The sequence below is a fragment of the Poromitra crassiceps genome (assembly GCF_964638095.1).
Source record: "Poromitra crassiceps genome assembly, chromosome: 7".
Taxonomy (NCBI): domain Eukaryota; kingdom Metazoa; phylum Chordata; class Actinopteri; order Beryciformes; family Melamphaidae; genus Poromitra; species Poromitra crassiceps.
Window position 1 is genome coordinate 14,811,657 of NC_139628.1, and position 24,239 is coordinate 14,835,895.

The window sequence follows — 24,239 nt, forward strand, 5'->3', positions numbered from 1 at the left end:
GTAACTTCAGCTACAGATTTCGATCCAACTAATCCACTGGGGAGCTGATCTACAGTAGCAGCAGCCTGTTGACATCTATTTCCTACATCATTTTTATGTTTCAACTTGGGACTATTGTCTGTGTCCTCGGTTCCAGTATGTCCCACTACTGGAACCTGGTCCAGTTTAAAGGCTGATCCTGCTTAGCCCTCCACTCTTCCTGCTTAGCTTTAAGCTCTTTGTATTTTTGATCAACGAGAGTCTTGTTTATGGGGTTTTCACATTTCCTGGCTATGTGGCCGTCTTCGCCACACCTAAAGCAAAACCAGGCCTTAGGCTCAGGTCTGGGTGTACCCTGTGACATCACTTGATGAGCCTGTGCTTCAACTACAGGTGTAGGTGAGTCTTGTGTTAAGCTAGCGGCCTTAAATTCACGTTTTCTCTCTTTTTTGGATTTCTTGGTGCTGAGCTGCATTTTTAACTCTGCTACCTGTTTCCTCAAACTATCCGTCTCAGAGAGCAGTGCACTCACATTGGGATCAGAATAGGGGGAGATATCAGAGACAGAGTGGACATTTATAGCAGGCCTTGATTTGGACGTCCCAAAGTGACGTTGCATCCTGTCAAGTTTAGATGCTCTTCTGTCCTCCTCTGTTCGTAACTGTAGCAACAGCTCTGCGAAGTTGGGGGATGTTTCATTTTTGAGTTCTAACTGCAAGACGAGGTTGTGATCCCAGCAGCCACGCTTAAACTGCTTGAGCAGATGACGACCTGTATCTGCCTGTTTTACACCATCCCTCTTAACAGCAGAGCTTAGTAAAGCCTGCAACCTCTGTAGGTATTCAGAGGGCTTCTCTCCTGGGTTCTGGTTAGTGTTCAAGAACCTTGCAAATATTTCCTCTCCATCCTCCACAAGTCCAAATGCAGAATCTAGCAGTTTTATATATTCTCTGGGATGTGCAAAATAACTAAGTTGCTTCACAACATCTGAGGCTGGAGGAAGCAGACTCTCAAGTATCTTCCTGCGTTGGATATCTGGGGAACTGCCATCATTAAACATTAACTCAGCATGTAGGGACCATGTATCATAATCTGCTTCACCTGGGGGCTTAGGTACTTTTCCTGAGAATGACCTCAACCACTTAGATTGGTACTGGGAGGAGGCATGGTCATTTTTAATTACATGTTCTACTATAACACGTTGCACTTCAGGTGGGTTTGTCACTTCATCGGTAAGTATTGGTCTTGCAATTACTCTAGTTTTCTTTCTAACTGCATTGTCGGGTTTTCTGTTGGGTGTCGGAGTAGGTAACAGATATGGGAGGGGCTTGCTATGTTGATACTTTGCTACATGTACAGGTATCAGGGGTGTGGTACTACAGTCTGAGCGAGCACCATTGTCAGAGTCGCTGCTGTCACTTGAATCAGAATTAATTATTCCAAGTCCTGGAGTCAGGTGAGTAGGTTGTGTAGGTATTTTAACACGGTCTACCTGCCACTTCACAGTGGTATCATTCACATTCTCTATCTCAAAGGGGAAATGTGACTCCATATTAGCTCTTGCAACTTCTGACTCAAACTCCACAATAACTGTTTCTCTATCCTCCCCTTCTGTGTTTGGCATCCTCCGTATGCCTGCTACAGGTCCGTATTTCACAAGGGAAGCGACGATGTCATCAGTGACATCAGTGCTGGTAATACCAGACACACTAATAGATCGCCTATCATCAATCTCATAACCCTGTTCTAGTTCCATTTTTTTTCTTGGGTTATTATCGGTGCAAAAATAAATCAGTTGTAAAGGTGTACATTAGAAAAGTATAAAAATAGCAACTTTCTGTACTGTGTATAAAATATTGGTATTGTACATAAACCAAGCTGTGTCTTAATCGCTCCTTGGCTGGCTCGCCACAAAAAGACTATGTAACACGGTAAATCTCTCCAGCAGTTGACTAAATTATCTGCTGCTCTAAGTTTCGACTCGGAGCGGATAGATCACAACTTGGTTCTGCAGTTTAACAATATTTATTGCCACCATGAATAAATCACTGACCTGGAATTGTACACATAACAATTGACATGAAAAATAAATAAAAGAAAGTAAAGTGTCTCTCACGGCAGCCGTGTGCCGTGTTTCCTCACAGCAGCCGTGTGCTGTGTCCCGTTCCGAAGTCCTTTTCCAGTGCAGTACAGTCCGTTTGTGTACTTCTCTAGTTCTATCTGTGTATAAGCAAGTGCACGCTACCCGGGTGTGTATTGCTTATCTGTATCCACAACCGATTCTCTGCAGGGCAGGTGAGGATGATGAAAATGAAGAAGCAGGATGGTACCGCGCCCCTCTCTTAGATAGGATGGGGACCCTGGCTCCTCTCCACCCTCTGTTCTGTAACGTCTGTTGTAGTCTAACAAAAAACCAACCTGCACACCACAATAGAATCAGTTCAATATCGACACTGTACAGTAGTAGTGATCTTCACTTCTTTTTTCTCTACATCTGGTGTAATCCTAATACTGACAAAGCATAGCAGTCAGCATCAATGTTCAACAGTACATTAAACATATACACTCATCTCTTTTTTTCCCATATCTCATTCTCATATCTACAGTTTTAAGTATTGTGAATTGACAACAGCAATACTACTGCAATGGTTATCAGAAAAGAAACGCCATCATACTAAAATAAATAAAAGGTTTCAACTGTAAAGACTACTGCAATATACAGGAAAACGTAGTGTACTCAAACGTGGCCTCGTTGTTAAACAACGATTGAAAGAACAATAGAGCATCATGGTAGCATGGCTACAATATCAGTTCACTTTCGTACCAAGAAGACTCATCTTAACATGGGCTACAAACAACATATCTACACAATCTTCACATTTGACTCCGATTGGTTTTTAGTTAGATTCAAAGTGGTTCAACATCACTAAAACGATTGAAAATCAAAGAATACCCCAGCATTTCAGTAGCTAGCAAAACGGTAACAAGCTAGGAGCTAGGTTAGCACTGCTAACTGACTCACCGGAGATTTCACGTAGATCCAAACTTAGAAAAGAAAACAAAGTAAAGCATGCTCCACGGCATGTCACGCAGCATCATTATCATATACAGCCAAAAATCTTGTTGTCTTGAACACGAAGCTCAATGCTTCGATATCTTTTGTGAAAGTCAGCTTTCACTCTTAACTTTCACCATGCATTCACCATTAGCTGTTTCTGTCTGTGGCCAGCAAGCTCTCCTGTGGCGCTGTGCCGAAAGCACGTAAACATGTTCAGCCCCGCCTCTATAGGTGATGCAATCTGGCAACAGACACAAGACCGCGTTGCCCTCTAGCGGTCTTCTTCTGAAACTACACCAATATATGTGGTCCATATTATGTGGGTTACATTTACAAATACGATTCGTGCCGTATTTTAAGGGACCCCTTACCCCTCTGGTCACAACTTGTGATCAGAGAATTGTTACCAGTGTACCACTCCAACTCACTGCCACCCCCCTGTTCACTCCCCCTCCCCCACATTTCCTGTATCTTAAAAGCTGTAGGTGATCTGACAACAGACTGACTCTTCATTGAAACCAGGCCAGATGTCCATTCCATATCAATAGGCACATAAGGAATTGCAGGTAAGATCTATGTAATGATTTGGATAATATTGCACTCTTTTCTGTTATTGCACTTATGGGAGAGAAAACAATTACAAATTAATTACAAATTGCAAAAATTATCCTATAGGTCTGTGCATTTAAGCATTGGTGAGGGCGGACTATTATGAGTTGTCTTCCACAGCCAGGTTCTTTAGGTCGCTGTATCGTTACAGTCTGTCAGTAACACAACCGCACAACAATTAGTTTTAACAATTAGCTCAATACACAGAAAGACTCAAGAACTCGCACAAGAACTCTTAAACCCGCGGATGGGTCCAAAACTCCCCCTGCCCACCGACATCAGCTGCCCCAGCCCCCAGCACCACCAGCAATACATTTATTTTTACCGATGACGTTCACTTGATGACAAAACCCATGTCCGAAAAGCAACAAGCAAGCCCTCCACGCTAGCCTGGAAATAGTGAAAATATAGTTTGACAGCTCCAGATTAAATCCTTTGAGAACTACCGCTGCGCGTCCATTTCCTCATCACAACCACAACATCATAAACTCCTCCCTCCTTGTCCTTCGTCTCGTCTCCTGGTTGGTTTGTATTCGCGAATGCTTGGAAATATCCCACCCACAACTCAGCTAATTGTGATTGGCTAACCCCACAACTCAATGGAATTCTGATTGGTTAAAACACCTGTCGTCAAAATTGTCGTCCCCATGTCATGACCAGAGCCAGGTCTTCGCAAAGGGTTGCTCTCTTGCTGTCAATCAAATACCATTTGCTGGTGGAGGCTGGTCCAAATATTTAACCCCATATTTGCTGAAACAAAGTGAGTCCAAGATCATAACAATTTAGGGACATTATTACTGTTATTTCAGTGAATAAAAACGAATAAATAAAAATACAAATAATTGATTAGGGGGGAAATTATTTTCTTTTCAATTTCTTCTTGGGCCTTCACTGAATAGCGAGAAGGCCCAGATGATTCCCCACTGTAAGTTAGTAGAAGCACCTTAAAGTCCAATCTGGCCTGAATGGGGAGCCAATGGAGACTGATTAAGACCAGTGTTATATGATCGAACTTCCGAGTTCTAGATAGTATTCTAGCAGCTGCATTTTGTACAAGTTGTAATTCTTTAGTACTGCAATGTGGTAGGCCAGAGAATAGGACATTGCAGTAGTCCAGTCTACATTAAACAAAGGGGGGTCATCCCTATGTTCCCCGGGTCCTATGTTCCCCGTTTTTGTGGGACCGGGGAACATAGAACCCTTTCTATGAAAAAGGGTCCTATGTTCCCCGCTTTTCCCAAATAGGGTCCTATGTTCCCCGCTATGTTCCCTGGTCCGATGTGTCTCCCGAAATGCCAAAAACAGCCTACCTCATATGATCGCGTGATTCAATCAAAAGACAACACTCTCCGTAACATTTGGAAAGGGCCTGCCGACTAGGTAATTTTTTTTCCCACCATCATTTTTGAGTTCTGTCTCGGGGATTACCAGGCCTTTTTTAAATATGATGTGAGTGTTGTCTGCGCCTTCATCCCTATTACGACATGCCTCTATGGGGCGGAGCACATGAGCGGGCCTTTAAACCCAAATAAAGCTTGACATTGTATGCTTTAACATAGCCTACATGCCCGCAACAGCGGGAACATAGGACCCGGGGAATATAGGACCCGCGGAACATAGGTACGCTCCCAACAAAGGCATGTACCAAGGTTTCTGCATCCAAAGCACTTAGAAACGGACGGATCCTTGAGATATTACGGAGATGAAAAAATGCTGTCTTAAGCCACTTTCAGACATGAACTCCGGAGCCTTCCCCTGCGCCTAAGCCGGATGATACGTGAAGTGTACCCTTTCAGACATGAGGCATGTTGCTTTCATACATGTGGAGCACCTCCAGGTGTAAAGTAGAGATGGGGCGGAGGTGGGGGGGGGGATTCGGGCCATGACGAGACAATGGGGCACACAGCTGCACTTAATGCATGGAAGACAGCCGTCTGCTACAGCCTTAATGGTGAATCACATTCAACAAACTAGCACGACATACTCTGATAACAAGTTGCTAAAAATAGCCTACATAATGGGCGATAATTGCTCACTAACGTTCGTGCATATAATCGTTTGCATATAATCGTTTGCGCATAACGCTAATTAATGAAACAACCCTACAACTCAGCCCAGATGCATCGATTTCCTCAAGTCTGATGTGGTGAGAGTTAAGTCCTAAAATGCATCAATCCTACTAGAAATATACAGAATACAGGAAGCTAGACGTTTTTACCTTCAAAAATGAAAGCAATTATTTATAAAAAACAGAACAGTCAACATACGGGTTAAAATTGACTTTTAGAAGGCAGCAGATATTCTTTCAGCTTATCTCTGTTCTGTATCTTTCGGATCACACACACAAAAACATTACACATGCATTTACTTTATTTAATTGCCATTGTTGCGAAGGTTGTACCCGGAAGTTTCCGTTTTATACTGACTGACTTGACACTGCTTGGATTTGGTGTTGACATTTTGCGGTTCTCCTGCACGTATCGTATATAAACGTGAAATCAAAGGCATGAGCGCAACCAGATCATCTACCTAGGGATATCCAATACTGGGAAGCAGGATGACCTTCGCGTCCAAAAATGCTCTAGTTCGAAGGTGGTGTCCTGCGTGAAGCTTTGCAGAAATAGAGCAAACCCAGCATTTCAATCAAGTAACACGTAGCCTGTTGGCTGACACATGCAGCAGCTCCAGCTTCATTTGGGAAAAACTGAAACTGCATGATGTTTGTGCACTTGCTCATTCACATCGACTATTTATTTAATAATAATCTGTCACGCTGTCTGCCACTCACTGAGCTGGCTACTTGACGGAGCTCTGGAGGGGAGGGGGAACAATCCGCCCCTGATACTAGGGCTTGAGGTTGTCTTATGTCCGGATAGTAGGAGGGTCGTGGGAGCGCGCATAGCTCACCAAAATGTGTTCATACATACACCGCCACCCGAATGCCCTCTAGATAATTCCCAAGTTCCAAGGCATGTCTGAAAGCGGCTTTAGTGATTACCTTAATATGAGTGTCAAATGAAAAAGAAGAGTCAAAGGTCACACCAAGGTTTTTCACTGGTGACCTAGGAGTAATTATGCAGCTGTCAATATTTAGACAAAAGTCAGAAAGTAGTGGTATTTGGGTTTTTGGACCGATGACTAGTAGTTGAGTTTTATTGGCATTCAGTCGTAGAAAATTGTGAGACATCCAATCTGTAACAGCAGCTAAACAGGATTCAAGATTTACAATTTGAGAGTGGTCATCTTGTCTAATTGGTATATAAATTTGAGTATTGTCGGCATAACAATGAAAGTTAATACCAAATCTATGGAAACCAAGAGGGAGTAAGTAGACGCCAAAGAGCAAGGGACCCAGGATAGATCCCTGTGGTACACCAAATTTTACTAGTGAGAATATGGATCTAACATTCTTAGTTCTTCAAACTTAGTGTCAGTTAATAGGATATCCTTTGTGTTGCTACTATCATGCTCAATCTACATCCATACATACTAACTCTAGGGGTCTCATAGTCTTTATGGTTACCAGGGATGCTGCTTTTCCAGGAAGACCTTTTCTGTAAAACTTTTACAAAGTTTTCTGTAAAACTAGTTGCTAACCTGGGGCCCTATCTTCCCAAAAGCGCTAAATTAGCATTTGCGCTCGTTTAACGCTGTGCGCAATGCAAATTGGGAGCGGACACAAGCTCATGCCTGTGATAATTGTACTGGGCATTGGCTGCCACATGCCAAAGCAGGCGTTTCAGCGCTAAAATGTGGGGAGAGTTGGCATTACCCTATCGTCAGCAGCGCGCAATTACTTTGCGCTAAGAGCTTTGAAAAATACCTCTTATACGCGCAAATACCTCGCTGCGCTGGGTGCATACCCGTAATCTCCGTGCAGCGCAGCGCACTGGAAAGTATAATTCCTGTTTATGCTGCTAAAATTGGGTATTACTAATCCAGTGAGGCAATCAACTATAACTCACTGAGAAACTTTTATCACATCACAAAGGGAAAAATTAATTGAGAAAACTTGTTGGACAATGGACATAGGCTATTTACCTTCATAACGCGGAGGGTCGTTGGCACCACAGACAATCTGTCAATAAGCTCTCTCTGTCCTCGCACGAGTGAGTACACTCTATTACGCATGGAGAGAATTACAGCATATTGCATGCCTCGCGCAAACAGCCATTGCGATCTGATTGGTTTTGATTGACTGATTGTAATGGACAGCATTGCCCAGCAAAACTCATCTCTCCATTTTTATGCAGATGACACGGTTATTTATTGTTGTGCAGCAAGCGTCAAGAAGGCTTTTGAGTATCTGCGAAATGCTTTTAATGCTGTGCAAGCTCAGCTTTTTCATTTGAAGCTGGTCTTGAATGCTGAAAAAACCAAAGTAATGGTATTTTCTAACTCTAAGAAGATAGAGTCAAATCTGAGTATTGCTACTATTCAAGGTCAACAAATTGAGGCAGTGTCCACCTACAAATATCAATTTTTTTTAATTGATGACCACCTTTCTTTTAAGCATCATATACAGCATATGGCGAAAAAGTTGAAATTAAAGTTAGGTTTTTATTTGAGGAACAAATAGTGTTTTTCTCTTCATGTCAGACAGAAGTAGAAGCAACATTTCTGCCTGTTCTTGATTATGGTGATGTGCTGTACATGAATGCCTGAGCTCACTGTCTTCATATGTTGGATACTGTGTATCATGGTGCTTTGAGGTTCATTACAAATTGTAGAGCCCTCACTCGTCACTGCACATTGTACTCAATTGTCAATTGGCCTGCTCTGACGACTCGCCGGCTTAGTCACTGGTATGTTTTTGTTTATAAGGCCATTCTAGGTAGACTTCCTGAGTATTTATGAGTCTTTCTGTCCCAAAAGCACTGTACTTATGGCTTACGGTCTCAGGATGTTTTGCTCATGACTGTCCCTAAAGCTCGGACGGAGATGGGCAAAAAGGCCTTTATGTTTTCTGCACCATCCTCTTGGAATAGCCTGCAGAATGGGCTTAAACTATGGGACCTAGTTACCCTTAGTGAATTTAAAGGCATTGTAAATTTGATCCTATTAACTGTAAATGTTTTAATTGATGATTCAAATGTACTTTTTCCTGCACCCGTACTGTATTGCACTCTCGAGCTTGTTTGTTTTCTTGTTTGTTGTCAACAGTTTTACTGTTTGTTGTGTCTGAAACTATGTAGCTACTGCAGCCATTCTTGGCCAGGTCTCTCTTGTAAAAAAGATTTTAATCTCAATGAGACATGCCTGGTTAAATAAAGGTTAAAAAAAAATTGCCTGGCCAGATGATTTTGGCACGGCTCTAATTTGCGTCTGCGACACGTGCCGTGAACGTTTCCGCATCTCGGCCGAGAATTGCATCCCCAACATATTTCGGGGCTGTTTTAACTTAGAAATCAGGGAGGTCACGTCTACCAGACAATTGTATCACTTTTAAACAGTTACATTTCTGTATACATCATTAAATATGCTCCCGTGAGGTGGGGATGCTGCCGGCGCTAGGGTGCAAAACTCGGCATAACACCTTGCGGACGACGCAAGGCGGACTGCTATCTTCAATGCCTTAAGGCACGTGCAAACAGTGGCCCCTCCCCGCCACTGACAACAATACTGCACCCAGCCTCAGCCTCCACGATGTCAGACTCTGTCTCCGGAACATCAACCCCAGGAAAGCAGCCGGTCCAGATGGTGTGGCAGGCCGCGTCCTCAAAGACTGCGCTAACGAACTTGCAGAGGTATTCACTGACATCTTTAACCTCTCCCTGTCCACATCATCTGTCCCGCCATGCTTAAAATCATCAACAATAATCCCAGTGCCAAAACGGTCAGCTGCCACATGCCTGAACGACTACAGGCCTGTGGCCCTCACCCCCCTCCCTGCCAAATGTCTGGAGAGACTCGTCACAAAACACATCAAGGCCATCATGCCAGCCTCCTGTGACCAACACCAGTTCGCCTACAGGGAGAACCGATCGACTGACGACGCCATAACCATCGTTCTTCACACCGCCCTAGAACATCTGGACCACAGGAACTCTTACGTAAGACTGCTTTTCATCGACTACAGCTCGGCTTTCAACACAATCCGGCCCAGCAAGCTCATCTCCATACTCCAGGCCCTGGGGCTCAGCACCTCGCTCTGCAACTGGGTTCTGGACTTCTTATCCAACCGCTCACAGTCTGTCAAACTCGGCAAGCACTCATCTTCCATTCTGTTTCTAAACACTGGCGCTCCCCAGGGCTGCGTGCTCAGCCCCTTCTTCTACAACGCATACACACACAACTGCTCCCCCTTCCACCCTTCCAATCTCATCATCAAATTCGCTGACGACACTACAGTGCTGGGCCTCATTTCTAATAACGACGAGTCTGCCTACAGAAATGAGGTTCAGAGGCTGGAGGAATGGTGCCGCGGCCTCAACCTGGAGCTCAACACCAAAAAGACCAAGGAAGTGATTATAGACTTTCGCAAGTCAAGCCACCACAACCACTCCCCCCTGTTCATCAACGGGGAGGCAGTGGAGATCGTCACGTCTTTTAAATTCCTTGGTCTGACCATCACAAAGGAGCTGTCTTGGAGCGCCAACACGACCGCCATGATTGGCAAAGCACAGCAACGCCTCTTCTACTTAAGGAAACTTAAGCGTGAAAACCTCCCACAGAGGCTCCTAGTGAACTTCTATCGATGTGCCGTCGAGAGCGTGCTGACATACTGTCTGTCAGTGTGGTTCTCCAGCTGCACCAAAGCAGACCAGCACGCTCTGCAGCGTGTCATCAAAACGGCGGACAAAATCATTGGGACTTCGCTCCCGGACATCCACTCCCTCTACTCCTCCCGCTGCCTGCGCCGTGCCCTCAGCATCATCAAGGACTCATCTCACCCGGCTCATCATCTGTTCGTCCTCCTGCCCTCAGGTAGGAGATACAGGTCCATCCGCTCTAAAACTTCCAGGATGCTTAACAGCTTTTTCCCACAAGCTGTCAGCCTGCTGAACACTACCCCTCGAAACACAACACAAACCCCCCCCCCCCCCGAACAATGAACTCTGACCAACTCTGACTGTTTCACACTCATTGCTCACGAACTCTGTACAACATTCTGGACTCACTGTTTACATGCACTACTGAACAGTCACTAACTCTGATGCCTTTATAGAATAATGTATTTATTTATTGTATGTATTTATTATTTGGGCCGATGCACTTTACCTTGGTGTTGCACTGTACGTCTCAGGGAGATGCTTGTCTATATCTCGTTGTTGGAGCAATGTAACAATGACAATAAATATACTTGAACTGAACTTGATTAGGGGATAGCGCCTGTCGGAAGATAGGGCTCCTGGTCTCCATCCGGCCTTTTCCGGTATAATACATTGTCATGTAGTTCCAATGGATTCTATTCCCTTAGCAGGATTATGGAAGGTTTGCTGAAACCCTGAGTAAACCATGGTTTATCGGCAGGTGTGTAGTGCTATCTGGAGAAGTGGGGAAGCACACCATATGAGGAACAAGTTACAACCCCACCCGTACTTTACGATTATAAAAACAAACCATTGGAGAAAAGGTGTGGGAGCTCCGCTCCCCTGCACTCCCACAGCACTGCACCCCTGTTTATCTGTGTTACTGGATACAATCTTGCCTGGTTTCACAAGTGGAAAACAAATGTTGAAAGCAGAGTTGAATAGAGATAAGACAATTTGATAGGATGTGGATCTGGTTGCTTATACACAGCATGAAGTATCATCAATCAGCTTTTCAAAGTGTTCATGATTTCATTTGCTGAAGCCTTTTTTTATTATTATTTTTATTTTTACAGCCTCTTTCTGACACTTTACGGTAGATAAAGTTGGTTCTTGGAGTTGAATATTTCCTGTGATTTTACCAGGGAGCAACGATGGCTACGGATAAAGAGAAGCTCTTAGAAACACCAGAGGATTTGAAAGAGGAAGAGATCAACGGAAAGGATCGAATGCAGAGTTAAGTCATGGGAAGATTAAAAAAGGGGACATTTGGAAAAAAAGATATAACTTATTCTATCATGCCAACAATTTATATAAAGTGCAGACTGTCATTGTACTTTTGTTGACCTACATCCAGACAAAAGATGTGAAGAGAGACAGGCCTTGTGAGAGTATGTGTTCATTGTATTGTATTTGTTTAGTAGGGGTGTCACGATACCCTCAGTTCACGATATGATACAATACACGATATTGGGTTCACGATAACGATACGATACGATATTTATTATTTTTTTTAGAAAACGTGAATAATGAAAATATGACTGGAAAATTTTTATTTTATTTGAAATACACAAAATGCAAAACAAATGCTGTTGTTGGAAATTGTTATTATAATAACTAGAAAACAACATGGAAGATAAGGTTTATCTTGAAATATAATGTGTCACACTGTCACAAACTAAACGTTTGTTGCATGGTAAAAGAAAAATAAACTATACAATCTATATCTTAAATAACTTATGCAGGCAATGAGCTGTGTATTGTGTAGGCTAGTATCTTCACATTTAATTGTCATCCTCTAAGAGGATGATTCCTCTTAAATTAATTATCTGACTGCACTGCATGTTGAGCGTTGTGCAGCGTTAATTGACGATTGAAATGTATCAAGGTAACATTACTCTTTATTTACCAATCCAACACATGCCAGAGAAATTGTTTCACAATAGGAGTAGCCTACAGAGCTGCATCGCCTAATGACAGATAGTCTTATTATGATAGTATTATGCGCACATTAGCTAGATTCATTTGTAGGCATTGATTAACTGCTTACCCGACATGTGCCCGTGGAAACAATGGCACAACAACTAGTTAATATTTCAGACTAGGTCTTTCGAGATGAGGGGAGACATCTCGCCTGCCACTTGGACCGGCGGGGTCTCCCTGTCAGAGTGTCTGTCCAGTGCAAGCAGAGGCAGACACACACAGCAAGGTCCTCTGGGGTATCAGAAAATCGAATTATATCAAGCAGCCATAGAACAGAATGATTAAAGGCAATTATCAGGAAAAGCAGCCTACCGATAAATCTGACAATTGGATTATTTGTGATTTTGAAATATTAATTAATGGATTTCAGACAGTAACATTTTGGAGAAAAAAAATATATATACGGTATTTTCAAATGAAAGCCTTCATGTTGTAATCCTTCAGAAGCAAAGTAGCCTGATATAAGCTGATTTTAGCCTGATCCTCACTCAAATCAGCTCATTTTTTCATTCCCTTTCTCCTCAGAGAAACACTTTGTGGATGAACATCGCGATGAGCTGATCCAGAAAGTGATCATGGTCGCACCAATCTTGGATAAACTCCTGAAGGAGCACGTTGTCACGCAAGAATGCTACAATAACGTCATATGTAAACCTACCACTCAGGAGCAGATGAGGGAACTGTATAAGTCACTGAATGCTAGTGGGGATAGAGGCAAAGATATCTTCTGTGATATCCTTAAGAAAGAGCAGAAGTTTCTTGCAGAGGACCTTGAGAAACAGGACAATCAAGAAAATGGTAAGTTGGACAGTGAGTAACAGAAGAACATCTAAAAGCAAGGGACAATTAATTGGGTAGAAGATATGGGCACAAAGATGTCACTAGAAAGTGAAATTGAATAATTTATATTTGAATCTGAATTGCTCAATTTGAATAGTTGCATTAAAAACTCTATTCTCACTTTAGTCATGTTGTACATGTTGCATAGACACTTTATCCATAATGCCAGTGAAGAAGTTCCTCAGGGGTATCAGGGCTTTTATACAATCATTACCAATGTTATGTGTATTGTCTGAAAGGTTTCCCCCCAAGTAGTTTACATACACGAACATAACAAACAGCATGAGAAGTGCAGCTAGCTGCTTGGTTAACATACACAACCAGAGCTTTATGGGAATCAGCACAGTGTGGACGATTGGTTGCATGAAACCCAGCAGTAATGAGATGAATAGAGTCCGTTGATTTGGGAATGTGTAAATTATCAGGAAATAATTGCATTACTCTTTACTTGCCTCTCAATGATTTAATCTGTTGTTTATTAATTTAGAAACGTCTGCAGAGTGTCAACATCAACACAAATGTAATCTGAAGGAGAACCTTCAGAATTTGTGTGAGGGGATTGCTACAGCAGGAAACTCAACACTTGGAAATCAGAACTACACAGAGCTTGATATGACAGTGGGAGCGAGTGGAGGTGTCAATGATGAACATGAGATCAGACAGATTGAAGCAGCATCCAGAAGCCAGAGACCAGAAACACTAATTAAATGTCAAGACATCTTTAAACAGTTATCTGGAAGAGATAAACCAACCAAGACAGTGATGACACAGGGAGTGGCTGGCATTGGGAAAACAGTCTTAACAAAGAAGTTTACTCTGGACTGGGCTGAAGACAAAGCCAACCAGGATATAGAGTTCACATTTCCATTCCCTTTCCGAGAGCTGAACCGGCAGAAAGATGAAAAGTGCAGCTTGGTGGAACTTATTCATTGCTTCTTTCCTGAGACCAAAGAAATCTGCAGGTTTGACAAGCATCAGGTTGCATTTATCTTTGACGGTCTGGATGAGTGTCGACTTCCTCTAGACTTTGAGAACAACAAGATCCTGACTGATGTTAATGAGCCAGCCTCACTGGATGTGCTGCTGACAAACCTCATCAGGGGGAAACTGCTTCGCAAAGCTCGCATATGGATGACCACCCGACCTGCAGCAGCCAATAAGATCCCTGGTGAGTACGTTGACATGGAGACAGAAGTGAGAGGCTTCAATGACCTACAAAAGGACGAGTACTTCAGGAAGAGATTCAGAGATGAGGAGCAGGCCGACAGAATCATCTTACACATCAAGACTTCACGAACCCTCCACATCATGTGCCACATCCCAGTCTTCTGCTGCATCACTGCTAATGTTCTGGAGTCTGTGTTGAAAACCACTAAGAGAGAAGACCTGCCCAAGACCCTGACTGAGATGTACATCCACTTCCTGGTGATTCAGACCAAACAGCAGAACGCCAAGTTGCATGGGAAAGCTGAGAAAGGTTCACACTGGACGCCAGAGAATAAGGAGATGATTCTCTCTCTGGGAAAACTGGCTTTTGAGCAGCTGGAGAAAGGCAACGTGATCTTCTATGAAGAAGACCTGAAAGAGAGTGGCTTTGATATCACAGCAGCCTCACAGTACTCCGGAGTGTTCACACAGATCTTTAAAGAGGAGCGTGGTGGGTGGGAGCACAGTGTGTTCTGTTTTGTCCATCTGAGCCTTCAGGAGTTTCTGGCTGCTGTTCATGTCATGGTCTCATTCATCGACTCTGATGTCAATCTGATGTCAGAACCACAATCAAAATCTTTGTGGACTCTGAAGCTAGGAGTCAAATCTAAACCAAATGTCTACCAGAGTGCTGTAGACAAGGCCTTACAGAGTCCAAATGGACACCTGGACTTGTTCCTGCGCTTCCTCCTGGGTCTTTCACTGCAGACCAATCAGGAACTCCTACGAGGCCTGCTGACACAGAGAGGAAGTAGCTCACAGACCAATCAGAAAACAGTCCAGTACATCAAGGAGAAGATAAAGAAGAATCTGTCTCCAGAGAGAAGCATCAATCTGTTCCATTGTCTGAATGAGCTGAATGACCGTTCTCTAGTGGAGGAGATCCAACAGTCCCTGACATCAGGAACTCTCTCCACAGGCAAACTCTCCCCTGCTCATTGGTCGGCTTTGGTCTTCATCTTACTGTCATCAGAAGAAAAGTTAGACGAGTTTCACCTGAAGAAATACTCTGCTACAGAGGAGGCTCTTCTGAGGCTGCTGCCAGTGATCAAAGCCTCCAATAAAGCTGTGTAAGTGCTTAGAAAATTGGATAAATTGAAACATAGAGAATATCAATGCTCTTGTTTGTCTCTATCACTAATTGCCAGACAAAGGAGAAGAGCCTCAGGGGTTCACTGACTCACTCACTTGGAGTCTTGGCCATAGGGATCCGAAGGTGCTAGAGAGCCAAGATTTGAGGGGTGTGTAGGGTTATTGACTAGGGACATATGTGTGGTGTTTGGGGGGGGGGGGGGGGGTTCATAGGGATATGAAGTAGGTGACATATGACAGTGACATATTATGTGTGTTGCATGGGGGGGGGGATCTGAGGGTAAAAGTGCTGTGGTCTAAAAGGTTTGTGCTCGTTCAGGAGCTCACACTCACACATGCATTCTTACCTGGAAGCTGACCAGTACAACTACAGTCTTATCTGCTCGCAAAAAGGAGCGTTTGGGGTTAAGGGCCTTGCTCAAGGGCACCTCAGTGGTGGTAATGCTTTTTACTTTCCCCACCCAGATTTACCCTGCCATTAGTTAAATTGGTAACCCTTTATTTTACAGGTACCCTAGTTACATATGAACTATTTGTAATTACACATGAACACCAAATGTAATTACACAGTAATTACCAATAGTTATAAATGATGTTCATATGTAGTTACATTGTAACGGACCTGTAAAATGGAGTGAGTCTGTTCAACTGTAGTTCATATGTAGTTACATGTTACCGGACCTGTAAAGTGGAGTGAGTCTGTTCAACTGTAGTTCATATGTAGTTACATTTTACCGGGCCTGTAAAGTGGAGTGAGTCTGTTCAACTGTAGTTCATATGTAGTTACTAGGTACTGGACCTGTAAAGTGGAGTGAGTCTATTCAACTGTAGTTCATATGTAGTTACATGGTACCGGACCTGTAAAGTGGAGTGAGTCTATTCAACTGTAGTTCATATGTAGTTACATGGTACCAGACCTGTAAAGTGGAGTGAGTCTGTTCAACTGTAGTTCATATGTAGTTATATTTTACCAGACCTGTAAAGTGGAGTGAGTCTCTTCAACTGTAGTTCATATGTAGTTACATGGTACCGGACCTGTAAAGTGGAGTGAGGTATAGACTTTGGGGAGAGATGATCCAGGGGTCTGGTGACCAAAGGGGTCTTTGAGGGGCTTCAACTGGGTCCCCAACAAATTGAGAAATTGGGAAATTGATGGGGAAATGACTCATTTACAATAAGCTAACAATTAAAATGTAGAATAATGGCTATTTTGGTATTTTGCTTATAGTTTCACTGTTACCTCTATACCTACAATACTTTTATTAGAATTTTTGTATGGGAATTCTGGACGAAATCATACCTACAACTAACAAAAGTATCAATATTTCCCCCCAAGTCTCTGTGTATAATAACAAAGCTATGAAGTGACAGCAACTACATCTGACTGACATACAGTTATCCTCTCAAACTCCACCATGAAAGTTGGAAAGCCCTCGTGGCTGAGTGGTTAAAGCCGCCTGCTTTTCAATCAGAAGTTCAGTGGTTTGAATCCACCACTGTGTTTTAGCAATCTCTGTCCCAGGCCAGAGCGTCTTTACAGGTCCGTACCATGTAACTACATATGACCTACAGTTAAATAGACTCACTCCACTTTACAGGTCCGGTACCATGTAAATACATATGAACTACAGTTAAATAGACTCACTCCACTTTACAGGTATGGCACCATGTAACTACATATGCACTACTGTTAAATAGACTCACTCCACTTTACAGGTCCGGTACCATGTACATACATATGAACTACAGTTAAATAGACTCACTCCACTTTACAGGTCCGGGTGCCATGTAACTACATATGAACTACAGTTGAATAGACTCACTCCACTTTACAGGTCCGGTACCATGTAACTACATATGAACTAGAGTTGAACAGTCTCACTCCACTTTACAGGTCCGGTACCATGTAACTACATATGAACTACAGTTGAACAGACTCACTCCACTTTACAGGTCTGTTACAATGTAACTACATATGATATGTAATTACAAATAGTTCATATGTAACTAAAATAAACCTGTAAAATTAAGGGTTACCATTAAATTTTCAAATTGTGAACTATGAACGTGAACTATTTCATTTAAAGCTGTGTGAACTGAACTTTGGGCTAGCTTTGATGTGAACTTGCACAACAGTGGACAGCAGTCTGGGTCTGGCTTAACTACGCTTGCCTGGTCTTGTTCTCCTTCAGGCTGAGTGATTGTAATCTGTCAGAGAGAAGCTGTGAAGCCCTGGCCTCAGTTCTCAGCAGCCAGTCCTCTAGTCTGAGAGAGCTCGACCTGAGTAACAATGACTTGCATGATGTTGGAGTGAAGCTCCTCTGTGCTGGACTGCAGAGTCCACACTGCAGACTGGAGACTCTCAGGTAATATCCATTCACTTTTTACTTTTCCCCTTTTTTCAATTGAATTGACACATTTCTCCAAAGTAAGGTCTGTGCTGACCTGAACTGTGTTGGATTTTTTCCTGCTTAATTTTTAAAACAGTTTTGATGTGAACATGCAGCACTGTTTTGTAACTCATGTGAATTACTTTCCATGATGATATTTCACCATTCCATCTCCTTGCATCATCAGTTGGTGCAAGGATTGCAAGGATGAATTTGACTGTATTGTGCAACTATTTTACAACTGTATACATAAAGATATCAAATGTATAGCTTGCTTTTGTGTGTGTGTGTGTGTGTGTGTGTGTGTGTGTGTGTGTGTGTGTGTGTGTGTGTGTGTGTGTGCGTGCGTGCGTGTGCGCGTGTATGTGTGTGTAGGCTGTCAGCCTGTATGGTCTCAGAGGAAGGCTGTGCTTCTCTGGCCTCAGCTCTGAGCTCCAACCCCTCCCATCTGAGAAAGCTGGACCTGAGCTACAATCATCCAGGAGCGGCAGGAGTGAATCTGCTCTCTGCTGGACTAGAGGATCCACGCTGGAGACTGGACTCTCTCAGGTATGGAGGGGCAATGTCTGCTAGAAGGCTGAGAGTCACACACATTTTCTCTGTCACACTGACTATGTTTACTGTAAATGCACACAATATTCTGTTCATTTTCTATTAGCATTCGCCCTTTAGGGACCTACTTTCTGGATGTATCCCTACGCGCCCAGCGTCAGACTGAAGTTTTTTTCATCCCTAACCATCGACCCGCCCCTTTGCAGACCTTTCCCTTTCCTGTCTGCAAACTGGGTATAATCCCCTGGCGTGTCTGTTGCTTGTCTCCCAAAAATTCTTCATGAGCTACAGCACGAGAAGACTCAACAACTATGAGTGGCGTTAACCAGTGAGATGAGCGGTGTGTGGCAGCCGGTGATGGTCCCAAACCCGCCCGTCACAAGCTGATCCACGGCCGCTTCCCTCCTGGCGTTCGAAACTGTCAAGAATGCCGGTCCGGTTACATCACTGCAGATGACATGCACCACAAATGCTTTGTGTCTAGGACTGCGCTACCCAGGGCTTGCTCTCCATCCCCTGCAGGCTGCCTGTCCCTACTGCAGAGAGCTGTCGTATGAAGAGCTCCACCGACGTGTGGAATACTTTACCAACGTCGAGCTTGACGAAGCTGAAACCGCAAGCATCGCCACCGCGGCAGTCCCACGAGTCGACCTTGCTCCACCAGCTGAGAGCAGCAGAGGACGATAATGATGATGATGTCTTTTCCCTGGCCTCATCTGTCTCCCTTTCCCCACCTTCCCCATCTGGAAGCTTTGGGTCCGGGGAGATGCTCACTGGAGAAGAGGCATTAAGGCCGATGCCTTCCCTCTCTCCGATTCCCTCAGTCGCCGCTGAAATGACACTCTCTGCTAAAGCGCTCTTATCTGACCTCCCTGACATGAGTGGCCGTCATGAAGGGGATTGAGCTCCCCCCAGCAGCCATAGCCTGCTCTCAGGTGATGTCTATAATGAGCCTGCCGTCGAAGCCCGCCTTCCCATCTGGCCCAGCATACCAGAGCTCAAACAACTAAAGGAGTGTGCTTTTGCAAAGAAAAAGCCTCAGCAACGAGGTGGGCTGACATTACGAGGGTAGCTGGTGAAACCGACTCCGGTTTTCCCTCTGTCCCACCTCTAGAAGCCAGCCTGGTGGCTATCCTCCTTCCCAGATCAGCTCTCTTTGGCCACCGCAAACTGACGCCCACAGCCAACAGAGATGTGACCTACGCCCAGCTAACGGAGAAATCTCATCGGTGTGCAGCACAGACCATGGCGGCACAAAACAATACGGTACTGCTGGCCTCAGCCGTCTCCGCTCTCCTCCTAAACAATGAGAGTGGCGTTCCCCCCGAGATTGCCACTGAGGTGGGGAAATATATGACGGCGATTCTCCAGCTGGCCCAGGCATCCACCGTCAACTCTTCCTGAATCATAGCCTGGCAGACACAGATACAAAGAAACATCTGGCTAAACAACACTCATATTCCACCCAACGTTCGTAAAACTCTGTTTGATGGCTCTATTTCCCCTGACTGGCTACACAAGCTGTGATTATGGCAAAGCAACCTGCCACAAAGCCCCAGCCAGAAAGGCGTGGAAGAAGCCGCGGCTCCAGCCCAAGCTCCAAGCCGCAAACAAGTTTATACTATTGTTTAGAGTAGTAGATATTTATGTCGGCTACTATAGGCTATAGTCGCAGACCATTTAGTCGAGTTTTTTATCAGTTCCTTGTGTATTTTACTGTTCTGCAACCCATTTTTTCAGCCTGTTCTTGTATTCTTACATCTTTGGCTTTTATTTACAATTTGTAAAGCACTTGGTATAAAATAGGATAAATTAGGCGTGTTTCTCCTTCCTGTTGATATCAAGTCTTTCATAATGGTTAACAGTAGGCTAGATTAGGCATGTTTCTCCTTCCTGTTGATATCAAGTATTTCATAATGGTTAACAGTAGGCTAGATTAGGCCTGTCTCTTGTATTATTGTGTGTGTGTGTGTGTGTGTGTGTGTGTGTGTGTGTGTGTGTGTGTGTGTGTGTGTGTGTGTGTGTGTGTGTGTGTATGTAGGCATGTGTGTTTTGTTCTATTATTATTTTCTTTTTGTTGTGTTGTCGTTGGGCGTTGCCACACAATGGTGGGGGGGGGTACATGGGGGTGGGGAAACAAGAAAAAATGTGTTCAATTATATTGTAAAAATGCTTGAATCTTTGAAAACTTAATAAGAAAATATATATAAAAAAAAATCAGAACATTGTCATTTTCTGAATAATAGTGGAATATTAGCGTGCATGTAAACATAGTCACTGAGAAGCTCAGGAATGAGGATTACTGTTTCTTTATCAAATAGATTATATTGATCTGACTTTATGTAAATGTTTAACCCCTTTCCCACAGTGTGGACCATGGTGGAGTGCAGATGATGAAACCAGGTCTGAGGAAGTGTAAGTGTGTATTTAATTTGATTCATGAGAACATTAAATTCCTATTTAAATACAAACGTCATGTACTGTATGTGACATATTATATTTATTGAAATCCTACTCTGAAAAAAAGATGGCTGACAAAACCGGGAAGAGACAGAGTGACATGCAGCTGCCTGTTATCAAAACCCACAGAAGCCGTCACAATCGCATTTCCAACAAGAAAATAGATCTGCTGACGTTATGTCATTAGGTCAACATAAACAACAGTAGTCTCTCTCATAAATTGCTTCTAGATTTGTTCCAGTGCAGTTTTAGACCTCTGTGTTTGTTTTCTCTCTTCAGCCAAACTTTTGCCTGGCACTAAACGGTACACAACTGCGCATGCGCATACTTCTGTAAACACACTGGAGAAGGGTGCGTTTGATTTATTGTTCCCGTACATTTTACGACCAAACATACACACTTAATTGATGTCATTTGCACCGGGCAGCGGGCAAAGACGAATAATAAACGAGTCCACCACTTCCAAACATGTTTGTAATTTTTCCCACTTGTCATACCTCGTTTAAGAACAAAAGGAGGAGGAAACATCAGAGTGACAGACCAACCGTGATTACATAAAGCAGAATGCAAAGAACAATTCTTCAAATGTTTAAGAGAAAGGAGAGAGATGCAGAAACTGAGAATGTGGTTAAAGTTAGAAGAACGACGTCCAGGGATGACGATTCAGAGCAGACTGTTTCTAGCTATTACCGCAGCTTACTCAGAACACAACACTATGTTGTGCACACTTTGTTTTTCAAGTGTGTTCTTGCAATGTAAAACAAAACTAATTGTTAAGTTTGTATGCAGTTATGTTTTGTTAAGTTAATTAAGTTAACTTTTTGGGAGTTTCACCCATTAGTTAGAATTGTATTTCGCTACGTAGCCTAAAGCCATGCCCCCGCCCCCCCTTGTGGACCCCGAGCCGAGCACTTCCGCGAGGGCGAACAGAGTCTACAAACCGAGTAGAATCCATACCTGCACCTGCTGGTTGCAGCTGAGGACACACTGGACTCTGGAGGACAATAGCCTATAGTGGTTCCCAAACTGGGGTACGTGGAGGTACTACAGGGGGTACGCCAAAATAAATCAGACCCCCCCCCCCCGCTAAAAGACCTTGTCCCATGTCCACTGAAAAGGAACACTAAAAGTCCACTGCCTTTCAAAACAGCACAGCAGGTGAAGGCAGAGTCCCGGCGGTCCAAAGCAGATCCAGGGCCTCAAGTGGAGCGATGTTTAGCAGACCAAACGGTAGCGTTAGCGGTGCTAGCCTCGCAGCTAGTAGTGTCAACACGGGCGCTTGCGCTGGTCAAAGTGATGGTGAATCCGAGCCCAAAGCCCAAGATGTCCCAGGAAAGTCCAGAGGAGACAGGGAAGTTAACGCTAAAAAGAAGCGCAAATATGACGAGAACTACATTACTATGGGCTTCACTTGTATTGGGAGTAAGGACGCCCCTAAACCCCAGTGTGTTGTATGTGCAAAAGTACTGTCGCACAACTCTATGAAACCTTCGCTCTTAAGATGAAAAAATAGCGGGGGGCTCGGCCTTCACCTGCTGTGCTGTTTTGAAAGGCAGTGGACATGGGACGAGGTCTTTTACCGTTCCTTTTCAGCCAATTCTCTATGGCTAGGCTACAGGTCTCCATTCACTTTCAGCGTTTTGCACGGCACAGCTGTAGCGGTCATAGCGGTCGCTATGACGACCAGTTGTGGGCGGAGGCAAGTAAACTTGCTATGGAAACAGAGTCTATATCATGTAGAGACGAGTACGACCAGGTCGAGTAGAGCTGTACTGTGCTGTTATATGTGGTGGACATGAGCCACAAGTGAGCAACACACACCCGTGCGCACCAATAGGCCAGCCGAGGCCACACAGCAGCCGAGCTATGGGCGAGGCATGCAAGATGCCAAGTAATAATATATTTCTCCTATATACATATTTATAACGGTCACCATACATATGTTCCTGTTTGTTGTTTTAGTTTGTTATACAGTAGCGGTATTAGGCTACTGTAACCGAACAGTTTCTTACACTACTATAAAAAGATCAGTGAAACGTTGCTGCCCTTGATGCTACGCATGAAGAATAGCCTACAATTTCAATCCTATTGCTCTCACCAATGGCCGCCGCACCAGATACGATGGTCGGGTGATAAAAAGTGAATATTGGTGTTTTATTTCAAACATACAAAGTTGTGTATGAAATGATAAAAGGGTGAACTTGTGGGTGGGGGAGGGCAGATCATTTTTAACAGGTGCAGCTGCAGGGGAGGGCAGAGAGAAATTAATCTAAATGTCAGGGAGGGCAGTTGATTTGTTTTTAAATGATGTATCATATTTTAACCCACCCCACGTAGCCTAAATATCAGACAGTATTAGCCTACATTATTACAAGAGGAGCACACAGGTATCAAAGCACATATTTAGGCTATAAGATACAATCATTTGAAATCAGATTGTGTGTTTTTATGCAAATAACCATATAGGCTAGATGACAATAACAAAAAGGATAACATTTAGAATTGTGGACGGTTTACACTGACTTCAAGACGGTTGAAATACTTTTTCGGGATGGTTCTGCGGCTGTGATGTCATTCTGCTAATTGTTTTGGTGAAAGTAATGCAAAAGTAATGTGATAAGTAACGATTTACTCTACACAGACAGAGACAGTAGCCTCATATTGTAATTAAAGTAAGGTATTAGGCTACTTACAAATGAAAGTAGCCTAACTAGTGATACTTCATATCACTAGTTAGGCTACTTACAAATGAAAGTAGCCTAACTAGTGATATGAAGTATCACTAGGCTACATTTTGAAAGGAACTTGCCCAACACTGGTCTTCACTGTCAAATAATGATGAATAAACAAGAGGTTTTCTACACTGACTGACACTCATTCATTTCCTCTCAGTATGAAGCAGCTGCAAGCCGTCTCGTGCTCCCCTGCGCCGCGTGCACAGCTCCGTTCTGCTCTCGCGCGTCATATTTCCTTCTGTGAGGAACTCAAATATAACAGAGATCACATGACTGTTTCCTACTGAAGAAGAGCGAGAAGATCATGTGATGAAACAAGCAGGAGGGGTGACACGCGGCGCGCGCCTGCAGGAACGATAGAGAGAGAGAGAGAGAGAGAGAGAGAGAGAGAGATGTGCAATTCAGTGCGCGCCTGCAGGAACGAGAGAGAGAGAGAGAGAGAGAGAGAGAGAGAGAGAGAGAGATGTGCAATTCAGTGCGCGCCTGCAGGAACGAGAGAGAGAAAGGGGAAGAGAGAGAGAGAGAGAGAGAGAGAGAGAGAGAGAGAGAGAGAGAGAGAGGCAATGCAGCGCGCGCCTGCAGG

General features: G+C 43.7%; 1 protein-coding gene across 2 annotated transcripts in view; it reads left to right on the forward strand.

Moving 5' to 3' along the window:
• Nucleotides 1–24,239, forward strand: part of LOC310780207 (NLR family CARD domain-containing protein 3-like) — an 89,581-nt gene that overhangs the window by 63,977 nt on the left and 1,365 nt on the right. For both annotated transcript variants that reach the window (XM_083640782.1, XM_083640783.1), the window contains exons 2-8: nt 3,517–3,603; nt 11,544–11,634; nt 12,907–13,179; nt 13,709–15,497; nt 17,712–17,885; nt 18,285–18,458; nt 20,830–20,876. In XM_083640782.1, coding sequence (XP_083496908.1) covers nt 11,553–11,634; nt 12,907–13,179; nt 13,709–15,497; nt 17,712–17,885; nt 18,285–18,458; nt 20,830–20,876 — 2,539 coding nt within the window. In that variant the 5' untranslated portion in view covers nt 3,517–3,603; nt 11,544–11,552. The remainder of the gene's footprint in view (nt 1–3,516; nt 3,604–11,543; nt 11,635–12,906; nt 13,180–13,708; nt 15,498–17,711; nt 17,886–18,284; nt 18,459–20,829; nt 20,877–24,239) is intronic.